Source organism: Panthera leo, chromosome B4 (genome assembly GCF_018350215.1).
Source record: "Panthera leo isolate Ple1 chromosome B4, P.leo_Ple1_pat1.1, whole genome shotgun sequence".
Classification (NCBI taxonomy): Eukaryota; Metazoa; Chordata; class Mammalia; order Carnivora; family Felidae; genus Panthera; species Panthera leo.
The window spans coordinates 123,229,986-123,247,613 of record NC_056685.1 but is presented as its reverse complement, the minus strand read 5'-3'; the positions used below and the strand labels follow the sequence as shown (position 1 = coordinate 123,247,613).

Here is a 17,628-nt window from a genome sequence, read left to right as displayed (position 1 = left end):
AACCCTCACAGCAACCCTAGAGTATCCCTGTTTACAGATGAGAAAAGCGAGGCAGCCAGAGGTTCAATAACTTGCCCAAGGTCAGACAGCCAGCAAGTGGTGGTGTGGGCGTTCCTACCTAAGCCGTCAGCCTCCGAGCCTACACTCTTGGCTACTCTGTAACACTGCCTCCACCAAAGTAGAAACAGGGGCAGCCAGGTGTTGGGGTGGAGCAGGCATGACCTGCCTGTGGTTCAGGATAAACTTAGGTAACGTGGCCACTTTATGCGCAATAGTGTAGTTTGTTTTTATTTAGTGCTGGCTGCCAGCAAAGTGCGGGCACAACCTTTTTTTCAGAAGATACAAGCAATGGCTTTAGCTCTATAATGATGCCAATAACTTCTTTTTCCATGTACTGGGCATTGTCTAAAAAGTGCTTTAGATACATTATTGTGCTTTGCTTGCAACAATTCCAGGGCTTTCTTCCTTAAGTTCAGGCAGCTAGGAAATTCTTGAATATAGCTTCCCCATCCCCCTAAGGAAGAAAAATGCTTTTAGGTACTTCTTTGGCAAAAAAAAAAAAAAAAAAAAAAAAAAAAAAGAGAGAGAGAGAGAGAGAGAGAGATAAATCTCAGCATCCACTGATGGGATGGACACAGCATGATTCAGTGGAAAGAAGAGTGGAAAACTGTGATTAAATCCCCCCACTTCCACTTACGTACTGCGTGACTGTGAACAAGTTACCGAACTACTCTGAGGTTTGTTTTCACCAGGTCAATAGGATTAATGATTTCATTGCACAGGGTTGTTACAAAGATCACACTAAATGATACATTGCAAAATGCACTGAAAGCTATATTAGCACCCAGAATGAGCACTGGATATTCTTATTATACTTCTTTGATAGGTTGGTCATCAGATATAAACAGAATGTTGTATGGCCCTTCTAACAAGGCTCCTTGAAGGGAATCAACTCAGCTGGGGGCTGCATCCCTTTTGTCCTTCCTCCTTTGTGCTGCCTGGAGAGTGGACATGATGGTTAGAGCTCCAGCAGCCACGATGAACCTTGAGGTGACACTGAGGTTGGAAATGTGCTGCAGAGCGGAAAAACAGAAGGAGCTCTGCCAATGAGCCATCATATTAGCTCTGGATTGGCTGCCTCCAGATTTCTCTTAAAAAAGACACAAGTCCTTATGTATTTAAGTCACTGTCATGTTGGATTCTCCATTATATGCAGGATATAGGATGTAGCTAATATTATCCTATCACACCCATTCATTATGTGGAATTACAGGGAGGCAATATTGCTCAGAAACTAGCCAAGGAAGGTGAAAACTGCAAACTTTCTCTCTGTTGGCTGATCTAGGTAGATGGAACCGAGAGCTGGCTCCCCCTGCCAACAAGGGGCTAGAGGTGAGGCCACAGTGGGGCTGGGAAGGAAGGGAAAGGAATGACAGTATACTCTCCTTGTCAAAACAAAACAAAAACAAACCAACCCAAAGCCACTCTCTGCAAGTGTAAGGGGGGGCCCCTGACACCTGCTACCAGGGCTTATGCTGGCCAGGATTTATCAGGTTTTTCACAGCTAAATACTTACTCTCAGGGTAAGACCCCCGAAGGCAGCCAGAGAAAAGGGCTTGCTGTCAATGGAGGAAAAAAACGAATATTTTCTTGAAGAGGTAGTGGTTGGGGAAAGCTGTTAATACTCACAATGTCACGGCCAGTGCCGCACTTCACGCCCAACTCAGAGCCTTGCAGGGTCGTCCAGGCAGCAGATCTGGGGAGATCCACCGCTAAAATCTGTAAGAGTGATGGTACCACATTAATACCCCAAATTTTGGCTGAAGGAGCACCCAGAGGAGCTTTGCCAATCAACCAAATCTGGCCACAGGTTTTTCCAGCTTTAAAATGACTGCCGATAGAATCAAAAGGAAGCATAATCATGGGCTGTCTAGAAGTTGGAAATTCTATCTGTAGGGAAAGTGTCTCCCTGCTGGGCTAGCTTCAATCCCCCTTCCACACCTCTTCCATGCTTGGGAGTCCAGGGCAGATGCTGTGTTGGTGTATGAAGCCAGTGACAGGATCGGCGGGTCAGGGAAATGGCATAGGGTGCTGTTAGGGGTTGAGCTGTGACCCCTCAAAAGTTTAGATGAAGATACACTGACACCCCATTACCTCAGAATGTGACTTTACTTGGAAATAAGGTCATTGCACGTATAATTAGTTAAGATGAGGCCACACTAGAGTGGGCCCTTAATCCAGTATGACTGGTGTCCTCACAAGAAGAAAAGAGAAAAGGAGAATTGTATGTGGACACAAAGACACAGGGAGAGGACAGCCATGTGACCAGAGGGGCAGAGCTTAGAGAGGTGCATCATCTACAAGCCAAGGAATGGCAAGGATTTCCGGCAACCACCGGAAACTAGGAGAGAAACATGGAACAGATTCTCCCTCAGAACCTCCAGAAGGAACAACCTTGTCAGCACCTTGATTTCAGACTTCCAGCCTCCAGAAGTCTGAGGGGTACATTTCTGTTGTTTCAAGCTACCCAGTTCGTGGTTATTTGCTATGCAGCCCTAAGACGCTAATACAGGCCCTATGAATGAACCAAAGTTAGGGTGCTTGGCATTCTTGGATTAGGCAGACTCAGTCCTGGAGAGAGACATGGGTCCTGGTTGAGGACTCAGAGTGACAGGGTTTCAGCAGGAGCTACCACGCGGCTACAAGATCTTGCTTCCCCGGTCACGGTAGATCCGTTCAGGAGTGGTCGCGTCTGGGGGAATCTGCCCTTTGCCTAGAAATTGTGGAACTGGGGGAGAATGAGTTGGGAGCTTGGGAACTGTTACCAACAGCCATTTTGCACATGAAGTGGGGCCGAGGAGAGTTGACCTGCAGCACGAGAGAGGAAACGATGCTCCTGGGTATTGATTCAAGCTGGAAAGGAAATCATGGGAGGTGGGAGAAACAGAAGAGGCCTGGCGCACTGCGGGGGTCCATTAACCACGGGGCCAGTCGGAGGAGGACACCAGGGGCGGGGGGGCATGCCCAGGTGTCCTTCGCACCTCGGAGGTGGAGACACATTGACCATTCCTGGCTTTGATCCCCCTTGGGCACCCCTGCACTCACGTCTGTATGTTAACAAAGTACCTTGGCATCTCGGATCACGTGGAACTTCAGATACTCCTTCAGCTTGTCCTTGTTGTCTTGGTTGAACAGGAAATCCTGCTGTTCAGGGGGTAGGGCTTGCAGGGCTTGGTCGCTGGGCCAGAAGAGAGTGACTGGAGTGTGGATGGGGTCAGTGATGATGCTCAGCAAGCCCACGTCCTGAAACACAGGGAGTCGGGCGCATGCGTGGCAAAGCCCAGCCACAAGGCACAGGATCCTTCTGAGGACCGAAGCCAGCCAGGGGCGGGGTGGGGGGGGCCTGTCGTGACCGCCCCGGGGCTCCCCGGGACTCCAGCTGGTTCAAGGGTGACAGCCTGGCGTCCCAACCATTCTGACCCTCATTTTCTTAGGGAGCAAAACAGAAAGTCAATTCTGGGCTTTTGTGAATAGAAAAATAATGTGTAACAAATATCTTTTTTTGATTTTTGCTACTGCTGCCCAAATATTTTAATTTCTGGAAGGGCCACTTAGCATTTCCCCATATTTCATTTAAAAAAGTGAAACTGACACAATATTGAGATATTCCTGTATGAGATTTCTAGATCACATGGACTCAGAAGAGAAATTGCTAGACAAAGGGAGGGGAATCTTTTTGAGAACCTTCTGTAACCCAGGTACATTATATATATTCTTCCTTGTAATTTTTCCAATAACCCTATGAAGTAGGTTTTATTATTCCTTCCTACTGAGCCCCCCAGAGAGGTTTGCTAACTTTCTCTAAAAGCCTATGTTCAACCAGACGTGATACCCAGGTGTGAGGGTGACTGTGAGGTTTTGGGGCTGGGTGAGCAGGCAGAGATACTTGCCTTTGACATCCCTGGAGAGTCTCATTTTGAACACCTTGACATCTCCATTTCTGAAAAACTCCGAGGGTGAGCCCCAGGCTATTTTGGAAATTGCTGGTCAATGCAGAAGTTTGTAGGCAATGCTAAAAGGGGTAGGGGTGGGGGTGGGGGTGGGGGTCTGGGTTCTAAGAGTCCTCCTGGGGCTTCTCAGGGTATGAGGAGGAGAGGGGACCTTGGAAGACCCTGTCCCTCACTGATTCTCCTCTGAAATCTTTGGACAAGAAGTTTCTCTACTCAGTTTGTGGGAAAAGTGAAGTCAGAAAGATAAACAGTAAAACCTTGGATTGCAAATTACCTGTTCTAGGAGTGTTCCACAGAAACACTTAAAGTTTCTAACAAATTTTTACTTGATAAATGAGTGACGTCTTGCATCACTCATACGTGACTCCAAACATCACATGATCACAGCTAAGCCAATGATTCTCTCTCCCTCTCTCTCTCTCTCTCTCTCTCTCTCTCTCTCTGTGGGATTGTGAGTGATCGTCTCCCATGGTCAGATGCTTGGTCTCAGGCCACGGTGTTTGGCAGAAATCACTGATTTTCCGGAACACTGGAAGGTGCCCACAACTGGCACTAGTATATTTTTTGTCACTTCAAAGCACCAAAGACAGGCCTTTGCTTTTCCATCCAAGAGTAAGCTTAGGAATGCTTTGCTTCCTCCTGGCTCAGGCTGCCTGCAGACAGAGAGAGACCCTTTCCTCTGCTGCCTTATTGCCAGTTCCATTAAATACAGTGCACGGCAAGAGTTTGTTAACACTGGACTGTAGTCAACATCCATGCGACCATATACAGTGACCCCCATGCAGAAAAAGATTCCATTGAGCCAATAGATAGTGACATCGACAGTGATAGTGAAAGTCGTCCTGCACAATAACCCTCCTCTCCCAGGTCTCCTTCACCAGCCACGGAGGTTTTCAAATGTCAGTGCAGGTTAATTTGTTTCTTTGTCTTTATATTTTGTATTTTCTCTACTTTTTGTATCATATTACAGTATTGTAATCATTTCTATATGAATGTTTTTGGGTTGTGGAACGAATCATCTGCGTTTCCATGATTTCTTATGGGGAAATTCGCTTTGACATACAAGTGCTTTGGATTACAAGCATGTTTCCGGAACGAATTGTGCTCGCAAACCAAGGTTTCACTGTAGTTTTAAATGCAATGTCTACCTATGCCTTGGGGCATAGATTTCCCAGATTTGCACGTCGGCTTGCCTGCCCCTATTACGGAGGTGAGAATTCCAGATGTGAAGCCCCTAGTGCAAGATGTGATGCTTGAGTCCTTTTCCTTGCTTCAGCCACAGGTACATCAATTTCTAATTTGGCCGGTGTACATTATATAGCTGAATAAACCAAATGCTGTTTTGGGAATGGAGTGACAGCGAATGACTTTGTTCTATTGGAAGTCGGGACTTTCCTATGCAGATTCCCACAATGGCTGGCTTGCTCCCCGAATAAAACAAAACACTAACGACAAAACAAAACAACCCCCTCCCCCCAAAAATCCAAACAAACAAAACCCTTCAAAAAAGAAACCTCCTTAGGCAGGTAATCCCCTGGGTTTTTACCTGTAGTAGGTTGTGAAATTTGGTGTAGCCGTGGTTTATTGCCACTGTTGTAAGATTTTGCTGCAAAGGCAATAAGAAGAGGAATAATACCTTTCTTCATACAGTTCACCAAGCACGTTAACAAAAGTTCAGCTGAATGAAATCAGGGTAAGATAACGTGAGAGGTACTGCAGATTGGCTCGTCAGCACCCACTCCGGCTCTGACATACCCACGCCTTTCTGCAGTCCAGCGGATGGGGGACCACGCGTGACATTTTCCCAGACTGCCTTGCAGCTCCAGCCCCGTGTGTGACATAGGATCCACCAAACAGAAGAGTTTTTACAAGGATTATCGGTGGAAGGAAACGACAAGAGACGGAGGTGACCGCTAGCAGGAGATTCTGACCAGCACAAGGGTGGAGGCATCTGGTGTTCGGACTTGGAGGTTGTAGGGGATGAGGCTGGAGACAGGTCAGAGCAGTCCCGCAGGAAAGTCACGTGCCTTCCCCTGGCAGGTATCCCTGGACCCCTTTGTTCCCAGCTATGTAGCTTCTGAATTAGACTCTCTGGCTTTCCAAGAGATTTGCTGTTAAACTTAGTATCTTAATCTCCTTTTTGTTTAAGTTAGGTATAGTGGGTTCTGTGGTCTGCAATGAAAAACCCCGGCCGATGCTAATAAATAACAATCAAATTCAAATTTGTCTTTTCTTTCAATTGAAAATGAGTTTTACTCCAGGTTTGCTTTGAGTGATATCTATCATCTATCTACTTATCTATCTATCTATCTATCTATCTACCTATCATCTATCTCATCCATCTATGTAATTTCTCCATCTTCCAAATCTATGCAAGACCATCTGTCCATGTGGAAACTAAAGTAAAACTTATAAAATCCATTTATCTCTTTAAATTAGGCTTTTACCTATTTACTTCTTACTAGAATAATATTCACTAGGCTTTTCCTAGTAGCTTGAGACTGAAGCAGCAAAATTAAGATGCCTCAAAATCAGAATTGTGAAAATACATTTTGAGTATTATGAGTCACTCTGGGCTGAGAGTATGATAATGAACCCACCAGGATCCTTCCAGAGGCATCTTTGGGGGTGACAAGCAAGTTTTGGGGAGACAGCAATTTGTCTATGATGTGGATGATGCCATTGGTATTGATGAGATCACTGGATATGATCTTAGCCTTATTATTTATATACACTGTGTCCTGAAATTAACCAAGAAGAGAGAGAGAGAAAAAAAAAAAAAGAAATGAGCACAAACAGAAATGGACAAAGTCATTTCTTCCAGAATGCTTTACCAACATGCTACTAAGTCATCACGAAAGTGAACATTTAAGTAGGGCTGTGGGCAAAATCTGAAGATCTAAGTTCCTTGAGCACATTTCTTTGTTATGATTATAAAAGGAAAACTGAGACAAGACTGTAATTTTCACCTGGAGGAGTTAATAGCAAAGAACCAACCACAGTGGTCATTTCGCTGTGATTCTCAAATATGAAGTAACAAGTACATCACTTGTGTTGTCTGTACCACCTTCTGCCTCCACCACAACTTACTTCCCTTTGCAATGGATTCTACAGTCACCACTAGTTCCTCTGTTGCGGGGGGCGAGGGGGCCAGCATGGTCAGGTGGCTCTGGTCAAAAGTGTTCACCCCCTCCAGCTTCTAACCCAAAGCCGTTCTGATGACCGCTTGAGCTGTTTTGCTTACGAGTTTCAATTCCAGCTCTAATATTTACATGCTATGTGACCTTGGACAAGTCATTTAACTTCTCTGAGCTCCGTTTCCTACTTCATAAATTGGGGAAAGAATAGTATCTACATCATGGGATTCTTTGGAGGATTAAAAAAGTTAGTACACATCAAATACTTAGAATACTACGTGGCATATAGCAATCACTCAACATGTCTTAGTTGTTGTTGTTATTACTATTATTACTGGTATTAGTCTAAAGAAGAGAAGAGAGAGGGCCTAAGAAAGATGGTCCTCTTCCCGAGGTGGCCTCTCTTACCTGAGAGACGGAGATGACGATTGACTCCCCTTGGAGAGAGGTAGCATTTGGGGTCAATTTCAGGTTTTCTAGAAGCAGTTGGTGGCAGGCGATCACATGATAACGAAGAACCTGGGGCATGAGGCCCTGTTTGTCCCAGTCTTTAATCTGTAACAGAAGATGGGAGGGTTCCAGCCTTTGCTGGCCCCCTCCATGCCCTCCCCTCCTCCGTGCTCTCCCCAGGGACTCTCCCCCAACTTGCACTGGGAAGGAGGCAGTCAGGGGTGGCTCATGGTCAGGTTTACAGGGTACAGGCTGTTCAGACAAGAGGGAGAAAGTGGTCCTCCCTTCTTCCCTGCTTCTGATATGGACTCTTAGAATGAGTGGAAGGGAGCTTGGGGTTCCCCTGGTCCAGCATCTCTCAATGCATGCGGCAAGGACCCCAAGTCCTGTGAGATGCTACTTGCAAAAAGGCTTTTCTTGTGAAAAATGCTGGGCAAAGCTGCACCGCACCTGTGCCTCTTGGAGAGGTACCTGGGCCAGATTTCCTTTAGTGTGGAAAAGATCACAATGCTTTTCCATTGTAAATCAAAGCACAAACAATATTAGCCATTAAGTCAGTGTAATAAGAGCTCAATTGGTTCTCATCGCTTCAATTGCTTCATGGTATCTCTTTTGATGCTTTTTTAGAGGAAAACAATCAAATGTCAAAAACTTTCCAGAAGTACTTTTGTGCCTCTGTTTTTGTGTGTAAAGAAGAATGCACGGTTTGGAGTCATGTTTCCATCCTTACTCCGCCACTTGCTAGTCGTGTGGCCTTGGGAAATTTACTTCTGTCAATGTCCTTGACTGTAAAAATGGGGATGATAGCACTCCATGACAGGGTTGTCATGAACACTAAATGAATGAATCTAGGTCAGATACTAGAAACAGTGTCTGGCACACTCCATAAATGTTTGCTACAGTATTATATGTTAATGGGTAATCCTGCATGAGGAGTCCCAGTGAATGTTAGAATAGTAAAGGCTCTGATAAGGTCTGCAAGAAAAAAAAGACTTATTTAAAAGCTTTTACCTAGCATTCTTGTTCTTCTTGTTTTCTTTTGTGTGTTTTTTATGTTTGTTTGTTTATTTGTTTATTTATTTATGTCTATGGAAGGTTTGGATCATTTAAAAGTTGTTGGTCTTTTCTAGCTTCCTACCTGATTCAGGAATGTTTTTCAGAGGGCCTCTGGCCATTGGTTACCCTAAATCCACTTAAATGCTTTCTTTTGATAGGAGGTCCCTAAGCTGACAGGCAGCCCCTTTCATCGCTGATCTGCTCTAGCTAATCCTAAATCTCCTGCCCAGAAATGTCTCCAGCATTGGTTCCAGGGTGACACCCAAAGACTGGGTTCCCGTTCCACACCTCTTCGGCTTGCCTAGAGCTTCATGCTTACCCGAGGTTCCTCATCAAAAGCTGCAGATAAAGGTGCAAAGACAGTGAAAGGGCCCGGACCGCTCAGATCTCGCACAGAATGTTCCTGTGGGAAGGAAGGTGGGGCCACATGGCAGGTACCTAATTAACATACGTACAGTTTCCAACAAATACAGAAAGTCAGTGGTGACAGAGGGGAGTGAAAACTGAATCTGGAGATCTGTGTTTTATTTAGTCTCAGATTCAAATTCATTCGTAGTCTTTGTCATTGAAATAATGTTTATTTTTATCTGGTTATAAAAATAACATATGTGGGGGTTTCTGGGTAGCTCAGTCAGTGGAGCCTCCAATTCTTGATTTTGGCTCAGGTCATGGTCCCGGGGTTGTGGGATCGAACCCCAGGTTGGGCTCTGCACAGAGTGTGGAGCCTGCTTGAGATTTTCTCTCTCTCTTCTCCGCTGCCCCTCTCCCCAACTTGTGCTCACTCTCTCTCTCGGAAAAAAAATATGCTTATTGTATTAAAGATTTGAAAATATAGCATGAAGAAGGAAATAACTACCCATACCCCCACTGCCTAGATGCAACCTATTATTTTTAGGTATTTTTTTCCAATGTCTCTTCTACATGCAAATATTTTACATAATTGGGATAATTGATTATAAGATGATTGGTTTAGCTATGCTAATTGCCTTCTTGCCAATGTTAAGAGCCTCTGGTTAGTTGTATTTTCTTCTAGGTTTTATGATTGTATTCATTTAGATATATTTTTTAAAGTTTATTTATTTTTGAGAGAGTGGGGGAGGGGCAGAGAGAGTGGGAGAGAGAATCCCAAGCAGGCTCTGCACTGTCAGTGCGGAATCCGACGCAGGGCAAGATCATGACCTGAGCTGAAATCAAGAGTCGGACACCTAACTGACTGAGCTACCTGGGTGCCCCTTATTCGTTTATATTTTTATCTTTTATTTTTCAATATATCTGGAACTTATCCCAATGTATGATGTGCATAAAGACCTAACTTAATATTTTCACCCAGAGTTAACCAATTGCCCCAGGAATGCTTCTTTCCTCTGGTGTGATGGCAGTTTTTGCATGCAGTGCATTCTTCTATGTAGAATGGGCCAGAAACCCACGTTCCCAGACTTTCTTCTCCCTTCACTGACTCCAGAGGCTACAGTTTCTCTGTATCTGGCTGGAGACCCAACTCCTACAGCTACAGACAGACACACATGTTCTTACCAGCAGCTGGAAGAAGTACTGGGATGTTTTTGGGTTCTTGGGAAGCTCCTGGAAACAAAGATAGAGGAGGGTCACTTCATGTCTTGGGTTCCACGCAAGATCAATTCAAGGTTGTCGCAGGACAATTTCTGTAAGTTTGAGAGTCTTTACCACACTTTCAGCTGGAAATCTGCCCTCATGGGTCTTCTTTTTCAAGCCCCACCTACAGGCTTCCCACCGATGTTCAGAACGACTATGGGAACATGCTGTGAGTTCCAAAACCTTGCTGGAGTCACCATCTGATTTATCAAAGAAAGGTCTAGCCATTTCCAAAAGCAGTTAAGGTTTAGAAGCACTTTTTAAAGTTCAAATATTAAAAAAAAAACCAACCAGTTATAGGTTTATGGAAGATTTAATTCCTCCATTAACAAGCATATTTGATTAGCCAGAATGCTCTAGTCCCTCTTTAAGCCAAATAACAGAATGTTCACCTTATAAAGGGGTAGAAATCTACAAGTATCATTGCTCCTCATCCGCTATGGCCAGTACAGATGCCTGTGGGTGTGCACACACACATATATTCCAATGGCACCCACATCAAGGTAATGCCTTTGAGTTTCTGTGTGCTCCATGCATGTTACGTACATTACATCGGCTAACAGCCCAATGGGGTTGGTACCATTAGAATTTTTTTTCTTACAAATTAGAAAGCTGATGCATAGGGAGGTAATGTAATTGCCTAATGTCTCATTACTGATTGACAGAGTTGAATTCATACCCAGGTGCTTCTGACTCCAGAACTCATCGATGTGAGGATTTTCATGGGTAGATACAATCTCTTTCCACTGCCAATTTATATAAAGGCAGGCTTTCCCATCTTTGTAGAGCTTTACAAGTTACAAAACTCTTGCACAGCCCTTAGGGACCTGGATTCCTAGCACAGCGAGGCAAGTCGGGTTCGCTCTATGGAAACAGGCCTTTCGTTACCTGATAGATGTTGCCGCGGCAGGTGATCCCATCCCCGATGTAGTTTGGCTTGCAATTACATGTCCTTTCTCCTTGTCCAGTGTGATTGCAGATGGCAAATTCACTACATCCGCCATTTTTCTGGTAAAATTTCCAAGGGGTGGGGGGTAAGAGTCAGCCCGGTTCGCTTGCCAGGTCTGCCAATATTCACAAAGCAATTCTGTACTGAAATGTATTTTTGTACCCACCTTCTAACTGACTGGTTTGCATTATTGCCCTTCTCCTGAACTTGCCTATTAACTCCCTATAGTAAGAGCCATGTATTCACCCAGCCACGTATCCCAAGAGGGCGAGTCCAACCAAGCAGATCTCCAGCTGTAAACGGACAAGCCCAGAGGTGCCAAATGGAAACTTTCTCAGCACATGGGGGTTGACTAGAAAGGGACCAATCTTGCCCGACAGTTCCCAGCTTTAGGCTTAAATCCTGATCTCATAATGGCCAGGTAATAGTCATCAGCTAGAAGGCAGTTGGTATAAAAGAGATAGAACACACTGTCCTTGTCCACAAAGAGCTTAAAAACTGTGGAAGATGGGACAGAGACCTAAAAATAGAAACAAAGCAAAGTTCAATTCAAAGCCAACATCCATAGGAACACCAAGAAGGAGTCTGGAGCCTAAGCAGTTTCTAAGTGGGGAAAGAATGTGAGCTTAGGAAAAAGAACCCCGATGGGGTTGAGCAAAGAAGGAGGTCAACAGACTTAATGGTCGGCTATAAAATCTTCCTTCCCTCTAATGCTTGTTCCCAGAGCCTTAGTGGAGCATGATATTTGGGCCCAGGAGGGACTTCCTGTCTGTCCCAGATTCCTGCCTCAAGCTGACACAGCTCAGTGAGCTCTTCAAGACCAGTTGCCGTCTCTTAAGGGCCCTGGATCTACCCTGGATTTTACCGTCCCGATACCCGGCCTGCTGTAAGAGCACCAAGACAAACCCCCTCTTGTGCCACTTTCCTGCTTCTCTCTGTCAACAAGTCTACACGCTCTAGGTTCCCTCCTACCTCACGGACATTCCCTTCCTTGCTGATCTGACCCCACACCCACCCCTTCCTGCCCTCACAAACCCTTCTTGGTGCCTTCTGAAACTCACCACCATTAACAAACTCCCAGCAGTCTCCAGAAAACTCTCTCCGCCTCTTACCGAAGACATGTCTGTCTCCCGCAAACGCTGCTCCCCCGCACCCCTCAAGCAAAGCTGTTTTCGTGGCCTGGGGCTGGGGTAGTGTCTTTCCTACTGAACTTCCAAACTACTTCTACTGCCTCATCCTTCACAGACCCCTTCACAGCTCCCTGAGAACACACAGAATCCACGATGGCCCGTTTCTTTGGTCCTGGCGGTGGCGCCTGGATCACCAGCTTTCCCTCCACACCCGTGGCCATGCTTGGTGGCGTGAACGTCTCTGTCAGTGGCCTCCGTCTGCACCCTGCGTCTGCCACCACCCCTTGGCCACCCTTGGCTTCGTCTCCACATTAAAGTGGACCCCTCCCGAGGCTCTCCCTCAAGCATCCTGCTCTCTCTGACCACCAGCTTTCATCATCTCAACTCCCCTCTTCTAATGCTGCAGCTCCAGCCTCCTTTGACCCACAGGGGCCTCCCCTCCTTCCAGCTGCTTCTCTCTCACCCACCTGCCCGGTGCAGTTGGCCCCTGCTCCTAGCTTTGTCCCGGCACAGCGGCTGACACAACGGCTTGGTAAACCACTGCCTCTGGGCCGGCCCTGACTCGGGGGGCACTGCGGGACAAAGTCACACGTGTGTGATGTCTGCACCTGCCTTCAGAGCTATCACATCGGTGCTCATCCAGAGAGCAACTTTTCTCTCTCTGGGGAAGACAGTTCACACCTTCACTCCTCCCTCCAACTCTCAACCACTGCCCCTCACTCTCAGCTGATGGGCTCACCTCGTACCTCATGGAGACGCAGACACCCCACCTTCCCTCCCTGACGTTCACCACCTGCCTGCACCTGGTCACCAACCCTACTTTCCTTACTTAACAAATGAACTAACAACTGACGGTCTGAGTAGTCATTTGCACACGAGGTGTCTGTCTCTTCCCCCTCAGTGTAAACTCTTTAAGGGAAGAGACTTCACTGCTTGGTCACTGATGAATTCCCAGTGCCTAAAATGGTGCCTGGGAGCCGGGGAGCTGCTGTGAGAGGTTTCCTACTGGATATGTAGAAATGCAAGCCGTCTCTGTCCTCACGGGACTAAGAATTTATTTAGAGCGATCAGACGCATTTTTAAGCTAGTTCACAGTAAGGGCTCCACACAGCATGTGCCCACGAGTGACTCACTAACTGACTGGCTCACTAACGAACGAACTGATCGGCTAATGATCTACCTGACTAACAGCCTGACTGACCAACTACCTGCCTACCTACCACTGGCCCTGCTCCTTCCTGGGGCTCACCTGTGGGCTCTGGGGCCCTTTCTCCTCATCCACTCCTGTACCCTCCTCCTGGAACATTCCACCTTCTCTCCTTCAGTATCAGTTTCCTTCTCTCTCTTGGACTGTACTCATCAGCGTAAAAGCATGCCTTAACACTCATCTTGCAAGAAAACAAACTTTTGTTCTTGAAAGGATCCAGTGGGTGGTGGCAGTCATGGGTGCAGTGGCCAAGAGTTAACGACTCTTGTACCTGACTGTCAGGCGCACGTAGGTTCATTGCATTAGTTGCCAAGACAAGGTGGCCATTGAAAAAACCAGGTGGAAATGGTCCTTGAAGAGTTGCTGTGCAAATAAAGCTGCATGGGTCTGCTTGTGACAGCTCCATGCCCCAGCACCCTGTTTTCTGCAATCATTTCATGTGAGGACATGTTCTCCTGAGACATTTGCCAGATCGACACAAGGGGACAATCGGGATGAAGCTCAGAGAGGAAGGGCTTTAACTATGTGGCATCTGGGCTGTTCTTACACCCACAGCTGGAGGCTCCGGGTGGGCAGTGATATGAATAAGGGAAGTACGATGCATAGACAGCACTTCCTCTGGGGCTGACCGCTTCGTGGGAGGAACAAGAACCCCTGAAGTGGTCAAGGGTGCAGACTTTGAGTAAGACAGACACGGATTCAAGTTCTGCCTGTGCCGTTTGCTTGCTCTGTACCTAAAAGGTATGCTCATGTCCTAAGCCCTTGTATCTGTGCATGTGACCTCGTTTAGAGAAAGAGTCTTTGCGGATGTAATTAAGGACCTTGAGAGGAGAGCATCCTGGATGAGGCAGGTCGGCCTTAAGTCCGCGGTAGTTTTTAGTAGAAGAGGAGAAGACACCAGCACAGAGGTGAGGACAGAGGCAGAGAATGGAGTTTCTCCAGCTACAACTGGAACCTGAGGGGAAAATACGCCCCAGGGCCCACAAGCGGCCTCTGCATGTGGCCTCCTTGATGCGCCGTCCCCCGCAAGGCAGGTAGGAGGCACCCCAGGCCGGACGTCTCCGGGCCTCGGCCCCGGAGCCCTACTCACGGTTAAGCAGGTGTTGATGAACGTGCAGACCTTCCCGTCGCCAGTGTACTTGGGCAAACAGTTACACACTGCCTGTCCGGGGAGGGGAGGGAAACGGGTTATTTCACAGAGAGATTCTGCTGGCTCTCACGCTCCGGGTCTATGGTGGTCACGGTGGCGTCACAAGGGTCTATATGTGATATTGGCAAGTTCTATCCTACGATGGTAATTGTCATCCTACGTTTAGCGCACTCGGCACATTTCACTCTAGCACTGGGATCTCCTACGGAGCCTGACTTTGCTGCCAAGAGACTTCATTTATTTATTTATTTATTTATTTATTTATTTTTATAAATTTTTTTTTTTAACATTTATTTATTTTTGAGACAGAGAGAGACAGAGCATGAACGGGGGAGGGTCAGAGAGAGGGAGACACAGAATCTGAAACAGGCTCCAGGCTCTGAGCCGTCAGCACAGAGCCCGACGCGGGGCTTGAACCCACGGACAGTGAGATCGTGACCTGAGCCGAAGTCGGACGCTTAACCGACTGAGCCACCCAGGCGCCCCTACTTCATTTATTTTTTTAACACATTCTTACCTTATTTGGTCCTTTGCCTTCTTGGCACTCACCCCTTCTGTCGCTTGGGTTGGTAAAAGCTCGGGTGCAAGGAGGCTAAGCCATGACCCACTCCCATTCACACGGAGACCTTGTGCCTCTCCACCCAGGCTCAGCCCCAAGGCACCGGTGCTGGGAGATGCTGGAGGGGGGCTTTGGCCTCACATGGGTGGCCCATGTGAAAACAATCAGTCAGACCCACTGTTTGGCCAATGATGTCAGTGGGGGCTCCAACTTGAGGGAGGGGACACTGTCCACGGGAAGCTGGGGACTGTTTAGTTCACCCCCATTTCCCCGGTGCTCTGCTCAGGAACAAGGGCACAGGAGCAGGCAGGGTTAAAACCCAGCTACGCTCTAATTACCTAGTTCTGCGCCCAGAAGGAAGGGCACTTGCTCCTAATGTGTCCACCAGAGGGGCGGCTTTTCTTTTCCAATCCACCCAAGCCACACAGGAGAGTTGGCTCTGGTCTGATGTCTGCTTGTTAGAGCCTGGACTCACTGACAGGGTCAGCCAGGGCCAAATGGCAGATTTTCACTCCTCTGCTTCTTCCTTTCTTCTGGGTCCTGACCTTGACCCAAACTGTTACTAAGACACCCACCAGCTGCCCCTCCTGGGCTTAGGTTCTGTCCCAGAGATCAACCCTGGGTCCCTCTCACTGCCTTCTAGGTCTGGAGAAGGACTTGTAGACACCCTGAGCACCAAAATGCTTCTAGGTTTTCCTTTCTCCATATGTGGTTTGAAATAAGAGCTCTGCTGAACCCCAAAACGTGTCTAAGGTAGCCAAATACTGCCTGTTCTGGTTTTCACCAAGACTATATGTGTAAACACACACACACACACACACACACACACACACACACACACACACACACAATTCTTTCAAAATAAGGGTATTTTCCCCCCTTATTTTTGGCCTTTTTAGGCACCTGCTTGTTCTAATCATTGGGAGAACTGGCACTGAGGTTGCAGCCTAAACAAGGTTGATAGAACATTCCATGGGACTTCACTTCATCATCCAGTATCTGATGTATATAATTTCCTGACTATTGTGCTTGTTTGGGCTGCAAAACTCACTGTGTTAGGGAGTATGTGATTAACAGAGGGCCTAAAAACATTATCTTTTTAAAAAATTAATTATTTTAAGTGTATTTATTTGTTTCAAGAGAGACAGAGGCAGCGCAAGATGGGGAGGAGCAGAGAGAGAGGGAGAGAGAGAGAATCCCAAGCAGGCTCCGTGCTGCCGGTGCAGGGCCCGACGTGGGGCTTGAACTCATCAAACCACAAGATTGTGACCTGAGCTGAAACCAAGCGTCAGACACTTCACGAGCTGAGCCTCCCAGGCACCCCTAAAAGCGTTATCTTATGCTGTGGCACATGCATTTCAAGGCCTCAAGCCAAAGAAGATGATGCCTCAGCTTTCTAGGCATCAGAAAGCTGAAAGGAAAGCATCGTCGGAAACTTTCTAGGTGAGTCTGGAACCATGTGGTGTTTGCAGATGTCTACCCCTCCCCACTCAGGAAGCCCCTTCTCCCAAGAACCCCCTGGTCCCCTCACAGCCACCATTTCTTATTCCCAAAGAATGGCCTCTTTAGGGAGTCTTTCAGAATTCCCCCCTAAAATACTGGTTTTATGCTGCTGGTGCCCATAGGTCTGTTCTCAACCCCTTTCCCTCGGGTGTGGGTCTGAAGATCCAGGAATTTGCTCCTAGGAAAACTTAGGACCCTGTGTGGGGGCGGGGCTGAGCTCACCTGGTTGGGTCCCGTCTGTGTGCACTCTGCGTTCTTGTGACAGCCACCGTTGTTCTCCAAACATGGGTTGATTTCTTTAAAACAAAAAGCCAGAACCTGGCATGAAAATCCAGCCTCCTTTTCCAATCAAGACATCTTGAGGAACCAGGCAGGATGGCTAACTGGACAAGGGGAGCAGGTGTCAAAGTGTGATTCAGTTTTGTGACAGCTCTGTGGCAGAAGTAAGCCAGCGGGGAAGGTACCAGATGTGGCTTCTCAGAATCAGCCCCTGTGGGCTGGGGCTGTGCCAGCAGGGGCCTCATCTGTGGGCGAGCTTCTGTCCCGCTATTGAGTGAATACGAGCATTTGCAGCCAGGGACTTGAAACAACAGAATCTTGGATCCAATCCAACACGCTAGGAAGGAAGAGAGTTAGGAATGAAACAGTCGCTTGTAACTCTCATCATAAAATTGGTTCAGCAGATTCTAAATTTAGAAGGACATTTTGATGAGGACCAGGATATTTGCTTGGTGTTAAAGCATCTCCCTATTGGTGGCTTATTAGTAGCAATGGGGGAGAAAGTAACTGTACAGTGGAGAAATCAGACAACACCTTGACTGCGTGGTCAAAATTAACGTCACAAAAGAGAGGCAGCTGGAAATCGT

The 17,628-nt window shown here is 47.0% G+C and overlaps 1 protein-coding gene across 1 annotated transcript in view; it reads right to left on the bottom strand.

Annotated features, from left to right (window-relative positions):
• The window catches only part of STAB2 (stabilin 2), a 164,138-nt gene that overhangs the window by 29,220 nt on the left and 117,290 nt on the right, over positions 1 to 17,628 (bottom strand). Inside the window, exons 43-52 of the mRNA XM_042947554.1 lie at positions 16,985 to 17,058; positions 14,641 to 14,712; positions 11,153 to 11,272; positions 10,187 to 10,234; positions 8,973 to 9,056; positions 7,556 to 7,702; positions 6,611 to 6,751; positions 5,557 to 5,616; positions 3,127 to 3,303; positions 1,690 to 1,779 (exon numbers count right to left, since the gene is read on the bottom strand). Coding sequence (XP_042803488.1) covers positions 1,690 to 1,779; positions 3,127 to 3,303; positions 5,557 to 5,616; positions 6,611 to 6,751; positions 7,556 to 7,702; positions 8,973 to 9,056; positions 10,187 to 10,234; positions 11,153 to 11,272; positions 14,641 to 14,712; positions 16,985 to 17,058 — 1,013 coding nt within the window. The remainder of the gene's footprint in view (positions 1 to 1,689; positions 1,780 to 3,126; positions 3,304 to 5,556; positions 5,617 to 6,610; positions 6,752 to 7,555; positions 7,703 to 8,972; positions 9,057 to 10,186; positions 10,235 to 11,152; positions 11,273 to 14,640; positions 14,713 to 16,984; positions 17,059 to 17,628) is intronic.